This window comes from Carassius auratus, chromosome 32 (genome assembly GCF_003368295.1).
Source record: "Carassius auratus strain Wakin chromosome 32, ASM336829v1, whole genome shotgun sequence".
Lineage (NCBI taxonomy): Eukaryota > Metazoa > Chordata > Actinopteri > Cypriniformes > Cyprinidae > Carassius > Carassius auratus.
This window is the reverse complement of record NC_039274.1, coordinates 27,027,087-27,046,018: the sequence shown is the minus strand read 5'-3', so window position 1 is coordinate 27,046,018 and position 18,932 is coordinate 27,027,087. Positions and strand designations below refer to the sequence as shown.

At 38.4% G+C, this 18,932-nt stretch overlaps 1 protein-coding gene across 1 annotated transcript; it reads right to left on the bottom strand.

Moving 5' to 3' along the window:
• Nucleotides 1-278: 278 nt before the first annotated feature.
• LOC113052428 (stereocilin-like) lies at nt 279-13,403 on the bottom strand. Its single transcript, XM_026216870.1, has 29 exons — nt 13,237-13,403; nt 12,011-13,144; nt 11,409-11,433; nt 10,814-11,309; nt 9,140-10,024; nt 8,975-9,037; nt 8,144-8,269; nt 7,832-7,998; nt 7,561-7,747; nt 7,366-7,481; nt 7,158-7,290; nt 6,895-7,077; nt 6,270-6,308; nt 6,025-6,195; nt 5,755-5,904; nt 5,222-5,280; nt 4,933-5,056; nt 4,528-4,610; nt 4,310-4,445; nt 3,374-3,570; nt 3,149-3,239; nt 2,901-3,060; nt 2,651-2,820; nt 2,414-2,569; nt 2,193-2,335; nt 1,961-2,109; nt 1,759-1,856; nt 503-650; nt 279-373 (listed from the first exon to the last, which is right to left on the bottom strand). Exons 1-29 carry the CDS (start codon nt 13,298-13,300, stop codon nt 279-281), a joined length of 5,748 nt encoding a protein of 1,915 aa, XP_026072655.1. The 5' UTR covers nt 13,301-13,403.
• Between the last annotated feature and the right edge of the window lie 5,529 nt (nt 13,404-18,932).

Genomic DNA, 18,932 nt, shown 5'->3' with positions numbered 1-18,932 from the left:
TGTTTTTGGCTTGTCCTGAATCAGTAGGGTGCACCTATAATAAGTGTTTATATTCGGACTATTTTAGATTGCTTCGGGGATACCGCTGCGGGGTAACCCAGCACCTTTGTGATTCTTCATAGACATAAACAGAGAGAAGTAGTTCCGGCTACGATGTTCTTCCGCAAGCAGTTCTGTTTATTAACCGCTAGAGCGTCAAAAGTTCCCTACAGCAGCTTTAATTATAAATGTAAGAATTCAATAAAGAGGAACAAATAAAAAGCCTTAGATTATAATCTTTATAATAGTATACACAATGTACAGACATAAAGTAATAAATATTTTCTGAAGCTGCCGTCAAACCATGGAGCCAATGATGGAGCCTGGTTCCTGCCTGCAGAGACAAATATGTTTTGTAAAAAAATGACAGATCAGTGACAGATCAAAAATTACTGTATGCAATTGTCTATGTGCTTAAGAGTCCAAATAATGAGATTGTTTGACCTGAAGCGGCACTGCTTACCTCTGTGCTCAAGCATGAGTTCACCTTCATACTGGGCCATGCCAAGTGCTTGTCTTTGTTCGCTGTCTAATTCTGCCCACTGCTCCTCTGTCACGGCACAGGCTTGTTCAGAGCTCAGCCAAGACAGCTGGGTGGCACTGAATACCACCTGAAATAATGAGAAACATGATGAACCAATGTTGGCAACAATTTAGGGTCTTCCTTGTTGATTTTTGGTTGGAAGCTCTCAGTTTAAGGCAAGTCATTTACAGAAACACATAGCACATTCAAGGCCACTACATATTCATTTTACTATACACATGATATTCAAAACTATTTTTTTTTTTTTTTTGCTTAAACAACCCACCAATCAAGTAATCGACCTATGACTTGCATATTAATTCGGGTTTAAAGTTCACATGGTCTTGCTTGGATGCTTTTAGGACATATTCACATACAGAGTGTCACTGCATTCATAAATAACAAAAATGACTGTTTTTAAAAGTGGGGTTATTTTAAACAAGATGTAAGGCATCTTGATGCGGAACCATGACCAAAACATTTGCCTGTATGGATAAGGGGTGCTGTAGAGGGGAATAATTAAGTTTTCTGAATGGTTTTAACATATTTACTGTCTAAACGTTTAGTCATGTTTACTGTTCTTCTGCTAATTTCATGGGGAAAATCCAGCCATTTTAATAGGAAAGATTGAGAATTTCACCTGAAGGTGAAAGATCTGCATGACAGATTTTGCAGATGGTTTAATCACACAGATTTCGTGCATTGACCAATAAAAAGCTGCTGTGTTCGAAAGCTCTTTCTCTGTGAGCTATGCTTCATACAATCCAACACAATTGACAATATACAATGCACCTTTTTTTGTGTTCTTGTCTATAGTTTGTTTTGTGAATTTTGGGGAATCCATGCGATCCAGGCGTAAGATTTCCCAATGCAGTTTTTGCAACACATTCATATTTGTCACACAGATTATACACATTTCCCGACAGAAATCTGACTGGTTTGAAGCGATTTATGTGTGAGTTGTGCATCAAAAATGCTACACTTATGACAATGATGGATAATACATTTTGTCAATAGAATAGAGATGTATGAAGCACTTCTTATACAGAAGTTTGCATCCAATTGCAAAAGTGGAAACCACACAAAACTCTCGATTGCAATAATTCTTAATGGAATGACCGGATTCGTCGAGCAGCCGTACATGTGACCTCGCATTTAGACAATTAATAAAAGAATAAAAAGTGCAAATCACTCACAGCAAATTTTCTTGGAGGTATAAGAGTAATAGCTGCTGGAGTAAGTCCTTCCACTTGCTCTTTTATTAGTGCAGACAACACCATATCCTCCAGCCCAGCTGAAGACACAGAATCAGTTTGTCTTATGTTTTCATAAGCCTGCCCAATTTGGCATGTGTATATTGTCCATTGAACTGACTGAAATCGAATCCACCATGAGTACCTGCCAAAGTCCCAATCTCAGTGAAGACCTCAGAGCCCCAGCTGCTGACTGGACCAAAGCCCAGAGGATTGGACAGGCGTGACGTCAACGCCTCGGTCTGCTGCTCAGAACACGGCAGAACCAGATCCCTCAGAAACAAAGCGGCCACACTAATGGACACAAACACAATGCTTTAAATGGGTTTGGGAGAATCATTTTGTCTTTTAATTGCATCCTTTATTTTCCCCCAAACCTCAGGTTGAACGGATCTAGGCGGGACATTTCAGAGGAACTGAAGCCACAAAGCAGATGTCCAAAAGAAACAAGCTCCACCACACCAAGATCTTCAGGCTTTTGTTTAAGTCGCTTCATTATACCAAGGACAACTGCTCTCATCTGTTAAAAAAAATAAATAGAGGTAATGTATCTTTCATGTTAAGAACTTCAGGCTAATCCGAACAATTGAAAACGTACTTTCTTTGCACTCCACCCATTGAATCTCCCAAGATGGGCCACCACAGCCAGATTGGACAAGTTGACAGCCTGTAGCTCTCTTTCACCCATCTCTGTCACTATACAACCCAGTTCCAACACCTGTTCAGGTCTAAGCTGCCTCACTGGCTTATACACCTAAAATAATGGTTGTTGTATGAGATAAGGCATTTTATAATCAACAAACAAAAGCATATGGACAAGCATAAGCAGCTTAACCGGTCTGAGCTCCTTCCAAATTGCTTCACGTTGCTCGGCGTCAAGTGAGTCGTCTTGACCGATGAACTCAACACACATCTTCAGCTCCCTCTTCTTCATTCGGTTCAGCTGATAGGACCTCCAGGCCGATGGAAATGTCCCTTTAATGTCTGCACAGCTTGGAATGGGTCCTGGTAAGCACCAATACATGATTGACCTTTCCGAAGAAGTCATAAATGATATCTGTAAATGAATACAGCACACAACTCACCCCTTCTCATCCACCATCGACCTTTAACAATCCTGTGGGTGAGACCGTTCATCTTTTCTTGTAATCCTTTCAGGTCCGAACAAGCCTTTCCCAACTGGCTGTTTTTCCAAAGCCACTGGCTCATCAGAACCTGCTCAATTGTGTCTTTACCCAAATCAGCCTTGAAGGAAAAATTTTGAGGTTTTACGTGACGATAACCTGCACAATATTGAGCTTTAGTTGAGTGGAAAGGCCTGTGTTTCACTTACCAGTGGTAGGGATCTTATCTGCTGAGGTGAAAGAGTGAACAGCAGTCTACCCACATGCTCAACATTCCCAACCGTCCATGTTTTAGGATCTCTATAACAATAGGGACTGTCAAATATCCAGTAGATGCAATTTGTATTTCTCTTGCAGTGAGGAAACACATTTTGCAGGTGCAGTTAGTACAAAGCGGTCGTCAACCATATGAAAATGCAATGACTTTGTCTCACCCCAGCATGCTTCTCTCTGTGAGCAAAGCTGCTATTTGTCTGAAGGTGTCAGAAGGCAGGCAATATTGTTTCAGTTCCTCTAGTCGCAGTTTCAGAGCCTCTCGGTCCATGTGAACTAACACGTCCCTGTCCAGGAAAGGCAGAAAAGGACCGAGTATGTCCATGGAGGCCCCGGTGAGGCCATTTTCAGAGATACCCTATCAATGGAGACAAAAGGATGGAAAAGAAGGACTTCTGAATGTGTATTAAGTCTGCACAATTTGATTATATGTGATATTTGACTTGTACTGGATTTGGCATACACTACAATTCAGAAGTTTGGGGTCAAGAGTTTTTTGGTTTTGTTTTGTTTCTTAAGAAATTCATACTTTTATTCAGCAATGGTGCACCTAATTGATCAAAAGTTATTATAAAGATGTTTATAGTGAAATAAAATAATCTTGGAAAACAGTATCAAGGTTTCCCAAAACATCAGGATGATTTCTGAAGGCTCATATGATACTGAAGACTGCATTAATTACTGCTGAAAATGTAATAATTGTAATAATATGTCACAAAATTGCTGTTACTGCATTTTTAATCACACAAATGTACCCTTGGTAATCATACGAGACTTTTCAAAACATACCAGACCCAAACTTTTGATCGGCACTGTATATGACTTTCAGTTTGAACAAAAACCTGATACAAACCAAATTTATATAATCCCCACCCCCACCCCCTTTTTTTCATTTGCAACAGTAAAATTAGATTTTACATAGGTTTCTCTCTCTCTCAAAAAAAAAAAAAAAAAAAAAATTGTAATTAAATTAAATTTTGTGCAAATACCAACTAATGGATGAGGGCATATGTTGTCTGTGTCACTGTGAAATGTTATGAAATGTTCCACTGTATTGACTTGCAAATGTTGAAAATCTGCAATGATTTTGTGCTTACGAGTGCATCGATAGCTTTCTCTGCTAGGGCCGTTTGCTTGTGTCGTGGGAGCTGGAGAAAGTCAATGAAGTGTTGTCGAACATGGTCCAGTACACTTATGAGTGAGGAGTTCGACAGGAGCTCCATCATAGTCAGCCTGAGAGACACAATACAACAGTAGGACCATGAAGCTAAATGAACAACCAGTGAGAATCTGTGTAGTCAACCACTGATCTTACGGTAATCCTGCAGCAAATGAGGGGTCCAAGTCATTTAGATCAATATCAGGCCGTTTCCGCAGCTCCAACACAATGCATTTCCTCTGTTGAAGAAAGGACAGCATTAAAATAGTCAGTGTGACATCAGTGGTTCAACTGTAATTTTATGAAGCTATGAGAATACTTTTTTTTTGACAAAGAAAACAAAAATAATGACTTTAACCAACAATTTATTGTCTCCCCCACCATTCATTCTGTCTATGGAGAAAGCGGATTTCATCAAAAATATTGCATGTAATGACAGAATTTTCAGTTCTGGGTAAACTATCCCTTTAATCAAAATATCATAAACTCTGCATTTTGCCTTTGGACAGCAAGGAGTTTTAATGGTAAGGTGTATATTGAAAAGATTTCTTATATTCTTACCAAACCAGGTCTAAGTCCTCCTGGCAACTTAGTGATGAACTGCAACAATTCGGAGAAGCCTGAGTCATTTACCCAAAGCTTCAGCCAATCACAGCTCATGCCACCAGCAATACGACCTAAAGCTCTTCAGTGAGAACCAAACATTTCCGTATGAATGTTTTTACATTTTAAAACAATACACCGGCTTGCTAAGACCAGCATTAGTTTACAAAGTAAAATATACTGTAGATGATGAGGCTAGTCGACCAGTCAACAATCATAAAGTTTAGTAATGCTAGATATCACTTACAGTAATGACACTCCTGTGATGTTCACGGTCCGCTGAGTCATTTTGAACAGCATTTGAGCCTGTTGTGTCAAATACAACAAGTGAGTCTGAGAAACTGGATCGCCCTCAATGTTGTATCTGATACACTTTTGGCTGAGACAAGGTCTCTTTAATGTGGGTGATTATTAATTTATATTCCCTCGTGGAGCCTATCGTACCACATTAAGAGCAATTTGCTTGATGGCCGTTGAGGGACTCAGATTATTATTTTACTGAAAGGCTCTTTTGAAGCATGACAAATAATCCACAAGAGAATTTAAGATTAGTTTTGTCTGGCAAGAGCAGTACAGGGCACTGAATGTAATGTACAGAGTGCTAGAGCTGAATATTTACTGCTTCTATAGTTGCTTTAAAATTGAAATTTCTGAGTTAAAATATACATGTAATACTGGAAAGGCCTGATGTTCTTGGACAGTATTATCTGAAGTATGCTTTGTGCATTAAAGGCAAATTTAAGTGAAAACAAGTTTCCAAAAATGAAATTAGGGTTGTACCTGTTGGTGAGACCATGGCATATCCTTATACAGAGATATGTGATGAAGGACTGTCTCTCCATCCAGAACTGACATTAATTTCTTCAAGGAAACGAATGGTAGAAGACATTGCAACTGCCGTGTTATATTTGCAGATGTTCGTTCCAGAGCCTTCAAACAATCAGCATGTGTTATCATACACCAACAGACCAAACCAAATCTAATGCATAAACACAAATGGAAAATTGGGAATTGGTGATTGTTTTGTGCTCAAGCTCTAGAAGTCCCAACCTGTTGGAGTGTAAAATGGACCATCGCTCGATGAGCAGGGTGCAGGTCAGCCAGCATTAAACTCCAACACAGACAATCAGGCGCAGACTCAGTAACAACAAGCTTTCTCAAGAAAGAAGGCCCCAGACCCGGAAACAATGGCTTTAATCTGCAGAGTGTGTTGGCACTGAACTAAACAGGATCGAGACTGTGAATACAAAACTCACTAAAGGTATGCATCGTAACTGGACTGGTATACTGCTTACATTTGTTTCTTCTGCTATTTTGTTCAGTATCTGGAATGCCTGCATTAAAAGAAATAGAAAGGTAGATGATTCAGAATTAAGAATTTGGCTTCTGTCCAGTTCATAGTTTGGAATTTGAATTAAATTGTTCACACCCCACAGAAAGCTGAATTGGATTGACAGGATAGGATCCTTAAAAATCTTTCTCCATGGAATTCTTCCATTCCACAAACGGTTCTTCGCTCTTAAAAATAAAGGTTCCAAAAGGTTTTTTTTTTTTTTTTTTTTTTTGCAGCGATACCTTAGAAGAAGCATTTTTTGGTTCCCCAAAGACATAACATGAAAAACATGAAGAGCATCTTTGTCCAATGAAAAAGATCCATGATTGGTTCTTCAAGGGATCACATTTGCCAATAAAGAACCTTTATTTTTAAGAGTGTTCATAGTACAAAAAAGGTTCTTCAGATTGTTAAAAAGTTCTTCACATTAACTTTTTCATGAAAGGTTCTTTGAGGAAACCAAAAATGATACTTTATTGGCATGACCGTGAAAAAAAACACACACTTTTGGAAGTTTTATTTGTAAGAGTCAATTAATCAATCAATTATTCATTCAACCATTCAAGCTTTTACTCTACTGTGCATACCTGTGCAGATGGGAAAGTCGGTACACCTGGCAGAGTTAACAGATGCAACAACTCATTTGAGGACAGCGGCTCCAAAAATGAAGCGCCCAACTGTGGCAGCATACCATGCAACGAGGCCATTGCCGACGCTGATAAGACACTGACATTTAAGGATTTAAGGGCCGTCCCAAGCCAAAGCGACAGCTGCAGATAAGATAACTCCTCATGAATAACACTTGAAATATTATTACACGATGCACAATATCCAGAAAATCAAGTCTCACTCTGCCACTTCCACCGACGTGTCCCTCTGATACACATTGTGCCAGCTGCTGCCACAGGACTGGTGAGAGATTCGATGAAGACAATAGCTGTTGTAAGTCCTCTGAGTTCAGGTAGCATATGAGAACTCCTAACCTGTTGAGAGAAACATGGTGTATTGTATATTTGTACATTTATCAATGTCAAATGATATTGAAATTGGATTTGTACCTCATTATGTTGTTACTCGTCAGGTTCTTCCCACTACCAAATACAGTACGAAGTACATGGCATCCCCTTGTGGCATCCAGACTGCTGTTCCCCAGCACCTCCATTAAAGGTGTGAGCTGTAGGTCAAACAATCAGATGTTACTTTCGATATGAACAAAAAAAACAAGCAGGATCCCTTGATGGATACATACTCACTTGTTGAGATGTGAGCTGCTGAAAGTGACTGACTGGGAGATGTGGAAGTAGAGGCAGAATGGAGCTGAGGAAGTATGGAGGCCATGAAGGCACATCTCCAGCTATACTGGACTGCAACAGGCGTTTTACGAAGGCTTGTTTTTGTGGAGACTTCATCTCAGAGCTGTGATCACTTATGGCCATCAGTCTGAAGGGAGTGAACATAATAAATGAATTAGAAGGACACTGGGCTAAATCATAAAATAATATAGTTTCGATACGATCCACTTACACACTTTCGTTGACCATGAGAGAGGCAGGGAAGGTCATAATATCTGAGACAGACATGTACGGTATAAACTGGGAGAGGTCGATGAAAAGCTCTGGTGTGACACGTGGAAACTTGTGAATGAAAGCAGCTGTCATGGTTTCCATGGCCTCTTGTTCTTTTGGAGAGACCTGTGAATGACACCAGTTTTAAGTAGGGATGTATTATATATATGAGTATTGTATTGATTATTGGATGACATTAAACTGTTTTCAGTCAGTCATCGGTATCGGTCAGCATTGTATAATCTATATACAAGCATTGGTTTTTATTTACCTGAATAGTTTCCACTTGGAGTTGATCCCAACTCTGATGAACATGGGAAAGGAATCTTTTCACAGCATCTTTTTCCGCTGACAAAACTACACTGCGAAAACTCTCTCTAGGCATCTGTAGGTATTCCTTGGAGTGTACAAATGTCAGAATTAGATATTGACAAATGTGTACTGACAAAATAGTGCAGTTAACTCACGCCTGTGAGTTCTATTTGCCTACTAACCTTTAAGAAACTACAGTTTGGAAAGTGATATGTGTAACTCAAGGGTTTTCAAACTCAATTTTGCAAGATGGTGCTAAAGTAAAATAATGTATACAATCATAATAATAAAGATAATAATAATTGTTATAACCATAAAAACATTAATACATTCCATATCATATTTCAATGTTCTTATGATTTTAGCACAATGATAATTTTACAGTCATGCCTTTTTATAATATCATGCTTTTTTTTACACTCTTAAAAATAAAGATTCCAAAAGAGAATTTTCACAGCATATGCCATAGAACAACAATTTTGGCTTCCATAAAGAGTCTTCCAGTTAACACTTCTTAAAAGAAAAATGCTTTCTTAGTTTATAACATTTTAATCATCTTAAGAACCCACTACAAATAATGTTTGCGCAATGGAAACGTTCCATGGAAGTTAAAGGTTCTTAATGGTACCAGGGATGCCAATAAAGAACCTTTCTTTTTAAGAGAGTATTTTATAAATAGTATCCACTGCAAAAAGGATATTTACTGCTCTTGGCATCAAACGTACAAAAACAAAAAAAAACCTGCATTTAACTGACAAGATGATTTGTCATGAGTGAGAATAAGTTATACCTGCATTAAAAATCTTAACGCAGAGGAGTTGCCCTCTCTCTGAATGAGATCCCACAGGACAGGCTGCTGGGGAGAAAAGCATTTGAAACTGAATGCATGGTAACATAATAATAATAATAATATACCAGCATGAAAATATATGCAACTTTTAAATGCATGACATACACTGAAACAGCTCAAAAGATCCTCCTTTAAGGTTGAGTTTCGCTCTCTCTTCAGGAAGATGGCAACAGTTTGAAGGACACTTATTGATGCATCGGGTCGTAGAGTAGCCCAGAAGGAAGCATTGTCCTGGAGGCTGGACAGAAGAATGGCCTGACCCAGGCTCTGACGCACCTCTTGTTCTCCCTCCTCAATACCTGCTGAGAGCCCCACCACAAAGTCCAACACTCGAAGCACATAGCTCACCGTGGCTAACCATCCCGTGCGTTCATCCACTGTTCCTTCGCATAGTGTGATCTTATGAAGGGTGTCTTGCAGAAAGGGCAAGAGGTTTACACAAAGTTGAGAGGTGTCAAAGTCATATGGCGCTGGCAGCATGTCAAACAGCATCTGGAGGACGCACTTGGCACCCTGCTTCTCTTCAGAGTTCAAACAGTAGTCTAAGAGTGAAGGCTGCTTTTGAACCAATGTGAGGTACAGTGTGACATTTTTGCAGATGTAGTTCTTCAAACCTGCTTTACCGCTGCAAGTCTCTAGGGCGGTGGTGTTCATAAAATCTTCTTCCTTCCAGTTCAAGTAATCACAGTTTTCTTTGGGGACCCCATGAGAGTGATTAGGGATGACTTTGGAGCAGTACTCCGCCGCCCAGCTCCCATCTTGGGGTATCTGAGATGTCTCATTTCCACACAAAGAGGCTGTAAGGGCTGTGTTATTGGGCAGAAAACACCTTCTGAAATCCTGGGCAGTTAGAGTTTTGCTGCTTAGCAGTGCTAAGCAATCCTCAGTGGGGTCTGGAGGAGATCCCCCCGAAACATCGTTGGAGAGTCGAAGACAGAGGTCATCAATACTTGACTGGTTGAGGTATTGGTAATCCTTTGTAGCTTCTGCCTGAGAAAAGTTTGCAGCAAGGTAATTGTTAATACAGAAAACGTTAACGCAATAGTTCACTCAATAATACAAATTTTGTCATCGTTTACTCACCCTCCTCAATCCAAACCATAAGACTTTGGTTAACAAAAATTTTGATATTTTTATGAAACCTAAGAGTTTTGAAAGTTCAGGTTACTATATCTTAGAAGCTACAAAAAGATCATAAAGGAATTCAATAACAAATCCTAATGATCGAGCGCCATGAGCTGTTAAATTTGTGTGGAGATACAATAATTTTATATGACTGACAGATTTAATTTAGCTTTAATTCACATTTAATCACACATACATAGAGTGCATCACATATGGTAAACATGGAAGGTTGTGCATGCATCATGCATTAGAAACAAATGAGTTTTTTCTGAATCTGATCAAATTGGTTATCATGCATGCATTGTGCACGTACATTTGAGCTTCCATGTTTACCAGACATAATGTGCTCTGTATATGTCTATATATGTGTACATAAATGCTTAAATAAAATCGTTTTATCTTGAATTACACCATTTTTTAATGGAATTTTTGGCTCTTTTAAGTTTTGGTTACTTGGACTTTCAAAGGAGGGATAGAAACCTCTCAGGTTTCATTAAAAATCTTTTAATTTGTGTTTTGAAGATTAACCAAAGTCTTGCATTTGGTGAGTGAATATACATTTTTGGTTGAACTAACCAAAAATGGTTAGTTCAACCATTCATAGAATTATTCATAGAAACTTAACTAAAAAAAAGACTAAAAGTAACTGTGTACCTGATGTGCATGCTGCAGCCAGAATGTAGAGTTGGCACACACGGTTTTGTTAAACTCGTGAGCGAAGAATTCACTGCAAACATGAACCCAAAGAAAATCTTCCTCTGCTGCTGAGAGGTACCAAGCAGCATCAGAGCAAGTCACATGCAAGTCTACCCCAAAATGATTGACTTCTGGTTCATGTGAGCCATTCTCTCCATCGAAAAGATTACAGTAGAGGAACACAGTAAAATTCGAGACACCCGTTAGACCAGTAATAGAGGCATTACAGGCAGCTTCCAGAATCTCTGCTGAGGGTGAAGGGTCTGAATCACTCTGCTCGTGGACATCTGGCTGGGACTGGTGAAGTTTAGGTCTTCTGGATGAGTGCTGAGGTTTCAAAGTCCTTGTCTCCTCTTTTGGAGAGGGGCAGGTCATCAAAGACGGCCTGCTGGGTAAACCATCTGACCTGAAACCCATCGCTTGAGCGTTCCATGTCAAGTTATGTCTAATTCCCCTGTACAAAGAGGACAATGAAACTGTTCATTTACAATAATCCTTACCATGCACTTATAGTTTAATAATTCAAAGTCTTGCTAATCCTCATGACACTTACCACAATATTAACTGCCTGAGGTCACCTTTGCAAAGAAACACAAGTGAATGGAAAAGTTCTAGGTGAAAAGTTATATACAAATCACAGATGACAGCAAAGCACTGTTGATTAACTGAGGAAAGTGGAGAGCCGGCCACTGTATTATACAATTAGCCTTGATGTAACAGCATAGCTGTGCACATAATACCAGTGGTATATGGTTACCGACATAAAAGAAACAGGAGATTATCTAGGCTATAAGATTTAGAGTAACAAAGATCTGGTTAATGACCAGCAATGCCATTGGGATTTCAGTCAGGGTTATGAGCCATTCAGTATTGAATTGAAGATGCCTTTTAAAATCACATATGATTTCAGAATAGCAATTTGAATGGGAATGAAGTGCATTTGAAATAGATAGACAGACAATGGATGGATGGATGGATGGAATGTTAGAATGACAGACAGATAGAATGGTAGAACAGTAGATAGAACAATAGAACAATAGATACAATTCAGTAAGAATGTTTTCCTGACATTCCAATTTAAATGAATGTTCCAGGAAAACCATTCTATCCATTATGTTGGTAAGAGTCTATTTAAAGTAGCAGTAATATACTTGCCTACAGAACATCTTCCATGGTGACTGTACTGTGGTTCGCCCACCATGCTGCTTACATCATCTAGCAGTGCCTTGGTCATATGTGAAACTTTTCTTCTCAGATTACCGTACACACTGCGGCCGACATTGTGCAGAAATCCATGTCTGAGGTTATCCAAGCCCTGCAGGAGGGCAGGATTACGCTCCGCGAACTGTACTGCCCTTTCTCCTGCGCTTGACCTCGACAAAGCCTGAAGAAGCAGAGTCTGCATTGAAGCAAGGCTTTCTGAATCAGCGCCTGATTGGTTCAACAAGAGCTGCTCCTCACGAAGCACCTCTGGTGGCACGAGGAAGGGTTTAAAACGTCCTGTAGAGAGTGTGCCGTCTCTTTGATTGCTTTCTACACTCACGGGGTGTAGACTGACCACGGGTTTCCAGTTCCTGGTCTCCATAAACCTAATGAGCTGCTCAAGCCAGCTAAGGTTGAAGGCACAATCATTTCGTCCTTTCAGGACACAGATGAATCCCTGGAGACCTGCGACGGCCTGGCCGTACGTCCCACTGACCAGAGCTTGAAGAACTGTTTCGAGCAAAGCGCTTATAGTCTTCCAGTTATGGGAAATGAAAGTCAAGATGGGTTTTTGGGGCTGGCGTTCAGTGAGGGTCAAAATGCTTTGCACCAAACCCAGAAGTCCATCCCAATGTGGGCTGCCCCGGAGCGACAGAAACAGATCCTGAAGCCTGAAAGTGGGTCGCGGAGGACTCTTGCCATCCCATAATCCGAGTGATGTTTCCCTTCCCGTCTGAAGAAGAGAGTAGAGCAGGTTCTCCCAAAACTGGTCATCACCAAAAGGTTGCTGCCGATCATCTAATTCTGCACTCATCTCTTGCAGATACATGGAGATGTTATACAGGAATCCTGAGAGCCTGTTTCTATCAAAGGCTTTGTTTAAAGATGGGAGACTCTTGCTTTTCCTTGGCAGGACACCTAGAGACTTGAGGCCTCCCATGATGCTCCTCACTACGGAATGAATTTGTTGATCTTTCTGTCTTTCTGTTGGTGGTTGTGCTCTGTGTGGGTACCATCTTCCACCGTTCCTCCATATCTCAACAAGCTCCTTCAAAATCGCCTCCTTCTGGTCCTCTTTTTTGCTGGCTAACATGAGGGAAACACTGACTGAAGTTAGAGTGTGAAACAAATTGAGTCATTGTACAAACAAACAACAGGAACAGCCAGTGTTGTCTTACCTCCAGCAATGCCTGACACTTGTTCCAGTATGAGCAAAATCACTACAATTCCCAACTTGCCCATCCTAAGTTCCACTGCCTCAAGGAAGAATGGACGAAGTCATTTTAATGTCTTTAAGAGTACATTTGTGTCCCTTTAGGAGCTGACCGAGACTTTCAGGGAGTAAAGTGTCACACTGTGGAGTGCACATGAAATATTAATGACAATCCACTGTCACTTGGCTAAACTTTCACAAAGAAAAATGTGCCACTTTCTAAACTAAACAATAGAGGTTATGAAAGAACTACATGAATAGAAAAAAAATTCACAGGATTTTTCCTTAAACAAAATAAATAATACAAACTCAATTTGGATATTAACTATTGCTACAAATTAGACTGTAAATTATTATTATTATTATTATTTTCCAAATTTACATATATGCATCTTGTCTTAAAAAACTAAACATAAAATCCAGACTCTTGGAATATACTATTAAAAATGAAATGATTTTTTTAGTACTTACAAGCAGTAAGTGTAATCCTGTCAGTATCTGTGGAAATAGTAATACGCGTAAATGTGAGCAAATTATTTCTCCGTCCTACTCTCTACATCCTCCTCTCTCAGCATTTGTCACTATTTGATCCGATCCCCCTCCCAGTCATTGAGATTCAATTGGATCCTCAAAAAGCACAGCTTCATGTTTCAGCGACATCGTCCCGTCATGTGCCAGCTGACTGTGTGCTGGAGGGAGAGACCAGAGGCTCAGGGATGTAATATGAGAAAAGAGAAAGGCCAAGGAACTTTAAGAAGGTATACTCTTGTATCACAAGGCAATTTCATAGTAATTAAGATTACAGGAGTTACAAAGGTAGGTTATTACTTCCGACTGAGGATAAAAAAGGGCGCAGTTGATGCACGATAGATAATGCACTTATACATAATCCTGCATAATAAACAATCCAGAAATGTATGTCAATCTTTATGCTGTAATGACAATTATAGTGTTTATTTTTTATTATTTACATACTATTGTATAAAAATATATAATATCATAGTATTTTGAATATTGAATTTTTATTTTAGCTTAAATCTCAGTCATTGTTATGTGCCTTTGTCATTTCTATTTGTTATTTTGTATTTCTATTTAGCTTTAACTTATTATTATTATTTCAGTTTTAGTTTTAGCTATTTTAGTACAGCTTTTTATTTTAATTAATTACCATGGTAACATATTTAATTTTATCAAATATTTCAGCTTTATAAAAACACTTAACACCAGTGTTATTTTCATATTTTTTATATCCCATTACATATTTATGTTTTAGCTTTTTTATTATTATTAGTTTTCATTTTATTTTAACTTTAAATTATTTTGTTAGCAGCTTTTGTATTTTTTATATATATTAGCTTTTTATTTAATTTCAATTTAATATTTCAACTTAAACTTATTTTATTTAATAAGGAAACCTTTGTAATTGCATTAAAGTTTTTTTTATTAAATTTTTTAATTAATATAATATTTTTATTTAACAACACTTACCGCCAGTGTTATTTAAGTATTATTTATATATTATTGTAGTACTTCTTTTCATTTTGAATTAGCTTTCATTTTTAAATTATTTGTTTTTATTTTAATTTTAGGTTTTTGTACATTTCTTATGTGCTTTTGTCATTTTTATTAGGTATTTGTTTCAAATTTCTACTTTTTATTTCAGTTTGGCTAATTTTAGTACTTCACCTTAAACTTATTTTAATTCATTTAGTTGCCAAAGCAACACGTTTTTCATCAAATTTTTATATTTATTTCAATTAAAAAAAACAAAGTCAAAATTTTTTTCCTCAAAATCTTACATAATCAGAATTTAATCACAATGAGCCCTATTTTATTCTTCAATCTGATATCTTCACCTGTGCCAACACTGACATAAAACTGTACCCTTGTCCTGGCATGCAGGTATTGTTTTACTAATGTGGCAGCGAGCAGGTCGCCTGCTGTCATAAAACAAACGTGTCCCTAAGCCACCGTCAGCACACAATCAGGCCCTTCACTGATGTTCAAAATCATCTCGCTCTTGTCTAAGGCCTGTCTACAGCAGCTGAAACCTGAGTGGATTGAGTGAAAGGCCTAGCACAACCTCTATACAAGCTTTCCGATTCTGTGTTGCTGTCGCCTGCAGAGGAACAATAACTTCCTTCTGTATTATTGATGCCTGAGGGAGCGGCGTTCACTCAGCAGCACGGAGCTCAGTTGGCTGCAGGAATATTAAATGAGAAACTTTACTCCTCATGCCTCTGACTAACTACTCAGATCGCACAGCAGTGAGCTTGTTTGTTTGCTCTGTAGTGCATATGACTAAACGATGCTCAAAATATAGCTAAGGACAAAAAAATTTAATAGGTGCTGTCTGACAGTCAAAGGAGCACGTAGATCCAAACTCCAGACAACTTCAGTCTTTCTAATTAAGACAACTTTCTTTCTAATGTCAGACCAACTAGAGCACCAAAGCATTTGGTCCAGTGTATCATATAATATTAACATTTTTACATTTAATCATTTAGCAGACGCTTTTATCCAAAATAACTTACAAATGAGAACAATAGAAGCAATCAGACCAACAAGAAGAGAACAACAACAGTATACATAGTTATATATAACATACAAATCATGCATGATAGACTTTTAGATATACTTCTAAGATACATATTCTCCTCAAATTAATGTGTTGTCAGACATGCATACTAAAAAATGTTGTATATATTCACCAAATATTTTTAGCCCCTTATTTTCACACCTCTGAATCATTCTTCTCCATCTGGTTGGGACTATTAATTCCTGCATACCTAAAATAATGCTATGAAAAAGCCTATTCTAAGAACCACTTGTTCCAATGGGAAAAAAGACTAGCAATCCAAGTTCAGACAGTGATCAAGAAAAATAATTAATAAATAATATTACAAAACAATAGGACAAAAGCAAGACTGTATAATGACTCAATAATAGTCTTGTCTTTATTCTTTAGATTTTTAATACCATTTAAATTCAAGAATTCTAATTCTTAAGAATATCACAAATAACTTTTTTACCTCTTGTCTTGACTAACATGTATTAAATCCACAAAGGTAGGATGTTTAATTAATTTACTGAGTTGTTGCAATTAGGATTAAGCAGGGCTACATACTGTAACGCTGGTCATTCAATACTACAAGTATTTAGCATATAAATTCTATTGTGACATTTAATGTCATTAAAATAAAACATCTCACAAACTTTACATTCAAAATGATCGGTGTTTGCTATTTAATAAACCAAATACAAAGCAATCGTATGAGCTGAATAGTTTACAATCAGACTAAAACCTGTTAACTAATGTGTAATAAATACTTAAACTTCTTAAGAAAATATTTGGGAACATAAGATTATTTTTAAAGAATTGCCCTTGAGAACATTCTTATGAATTTACAGCCTTGAGTATGGCATTTTAACTTAAAATATCCAACCGTTATTCGTAATTGCATTTTTACTAGTAACAAATCAGTTAGAGAGCTCTCTAATTCAGTTCTTACTAGTAAAACTTCAATTTTAGAGCTCTCTAATTTAATTGTTACTAGTTAAAATGCAAATATGAAAAGTAATGCTGGGAATATTCTGGGCTTAAACGGCTTGCCATACTGAAGAAGTACAGTACAAAGAGATGCGCTTGGGCTAATTTTGAAATGAGAGGCAGTGCAATTATCTGATATTGCTTTTATACAACAGCTCCATAAGTTAATGTAAAGTAACTTATATTTAGACACAATATTGCAAGTTTTTTTTTACTGGTTCCACTGAAAATGTAGTTACAAGCAAAGCCACAGAAAATCATTGAAATTCACAGAATTTGTATATTTTGTTTCTGAATGATTCAGTGTCATTGAACAATGTGATTTGGGTAGTGATTAAATGATTCATACATGACGTTCTGATCCAATGAGTCACAAAATGAATGAATCAGCGTTTCTAAACGAATTGGCAGAATTATTCATTGAGTCACTTGTAAAGTTTCGTTGCTAAATGACGTAAAATAAACAATCACTTGTCACCACCTGTCTAGATGTACACAATTTGACAGCCTGTCTGGTTGTAAAGTCTCAACGCTGTTGAAACGCTATAAAAATAAATATGTGAATGGGAAAACTGACTTTTTTACCCCATTTGTTAGAAGTGAAACACAAAAATGAAAGGAGTCATAAGGTGCAATTTCAAGTTTTCATTTTGGAGTGTTTCAAGCTCTTGGTGCATACTGAAGATCTGTAAAGCTGCAAAGATATTCTTTATCAAAGTCAGAACTCTGCCACCCCCCACTCCCCTTAAAATGGCTCATTCACGACACTGGTGCTCCTCAGGGCTCTGTCCTCAGCCCACTCCTGTACTTCCTGTACACACATGACTGTGCAGCCACACGCATCTCCAACATCATCGTCAAATTCACTGATGACACAACGGTGATAGGCCTGATCACCGAAAACGATGAGACAGCCTACAGAGAGGAGGTGAGCACCCTGACTAAATGGTGTCAGGAGAACCACCTCTCACTCAACGTCGACAAGATCAAGGATCTGCTGGTGGATTTCAGGAGACAGAGCAGAGAACACACACCCATCACCATCGACAAGACACCTGTGGAGTGGGTAAACAGCTTTAAGTTCCTCAGCGTTCACATCATCGAGGATCTCAAATGATATACATTTTTGCTGTGCTGAAGGAAACACATTAACAACTCTTCTTCCTGAGATAGCTGAGGAAGTTTGAAATGAGCCCCAGCATCCTCAGACCATTCTATACCTCGTGTAATGCTTGTGCAGTGATTTTGCCTCCTTGTTAGTGCATCAGCCTCCCGTGCCGGAGACTCTGGTCCGAGGCTTGGATTAAGTACGAGGTGTGGCAGTGAGAGAGAGAGGGGTTATATTGGTGCCGTGACCCAGATGGGAGTGAGGTAGAGACCAGCAAGTAGGTACTGTGCAGGTAGACCTCACTCACCTGATCTCAAGAGATGCACTAGCGGTAGTCATTTAGCCTCCTTGTTAGTGTGTCCACCTCCCATGCCGGAGACTGGGGTTCGAGGCCCACTCGAACTAAGTATGTGGTGTGGCGCTGAGGACCTGGGAGAGAGGTGTTACACTGGCAACCACAAAGCTCTGCAAAGGGTCATGCGAACTGCCCGCTTCATTGTTGGAGGTGAGCTTCCCTGCCTCCAGGACATCTACACCAGGCAGTGTAAAAGGAAAGCCAGGAAGATCATCAGAGACTCCAGCCACCTGTCCCACAGAATGCTCTACATACTGCTCTAAATACAATAATCTAGTGCACATCCATGACATTTTGCCTGTCCAGTTCATGCATAATCTGTTGCACATTTGCATATATCATTTACATTTACATTTAATAATTTAGCAGACATTTTTATCCAAAGCGACTTACAAATTAGAACAATAGAAGAAATCAGACCAACGAGAGAACAACAAAAGCATACAAGTGTCATGACAAGTCTCAGTTAGTGTAACGCAGTACACATAGCTAGTTTTTCCCAGCAAATATTATGTGAATCTATGTCTACATAATGCAGAATGTGTACAAACATATAGTGTATAATTGTGTATTGCCAATTGTATCTACATACAATGTATAATGTGTATTGCTAACTCTAATATGTGTAATAGTGCACAGTGTGTACTG

Excerpts from the sequence above, each read along its gene's own strand:
- LOC113052428 (XM_026216870.1), bottom strand. The coding sequence starts at position 13,300 with ATGGGCAAGTTGGGAATTGTAGTGATTTTGCTCATACTGGAACAAGTG. Across the intron at positions 8,270-8,974 it reads CGTTAAGATTTTTAATGCAG|GAATACCTACAGATGCCTAG; the intron begins GTATAACTTATT and ends GTACACTCCAAG. Across the intron at positions 2,570-2,650 it reads TTTGGAAGGAGCTCAGACCG|GTGTATAAGCCAGTGAGGCA; the intron begins GTTAAGCTGCTT and ends CCATTATTTTAG.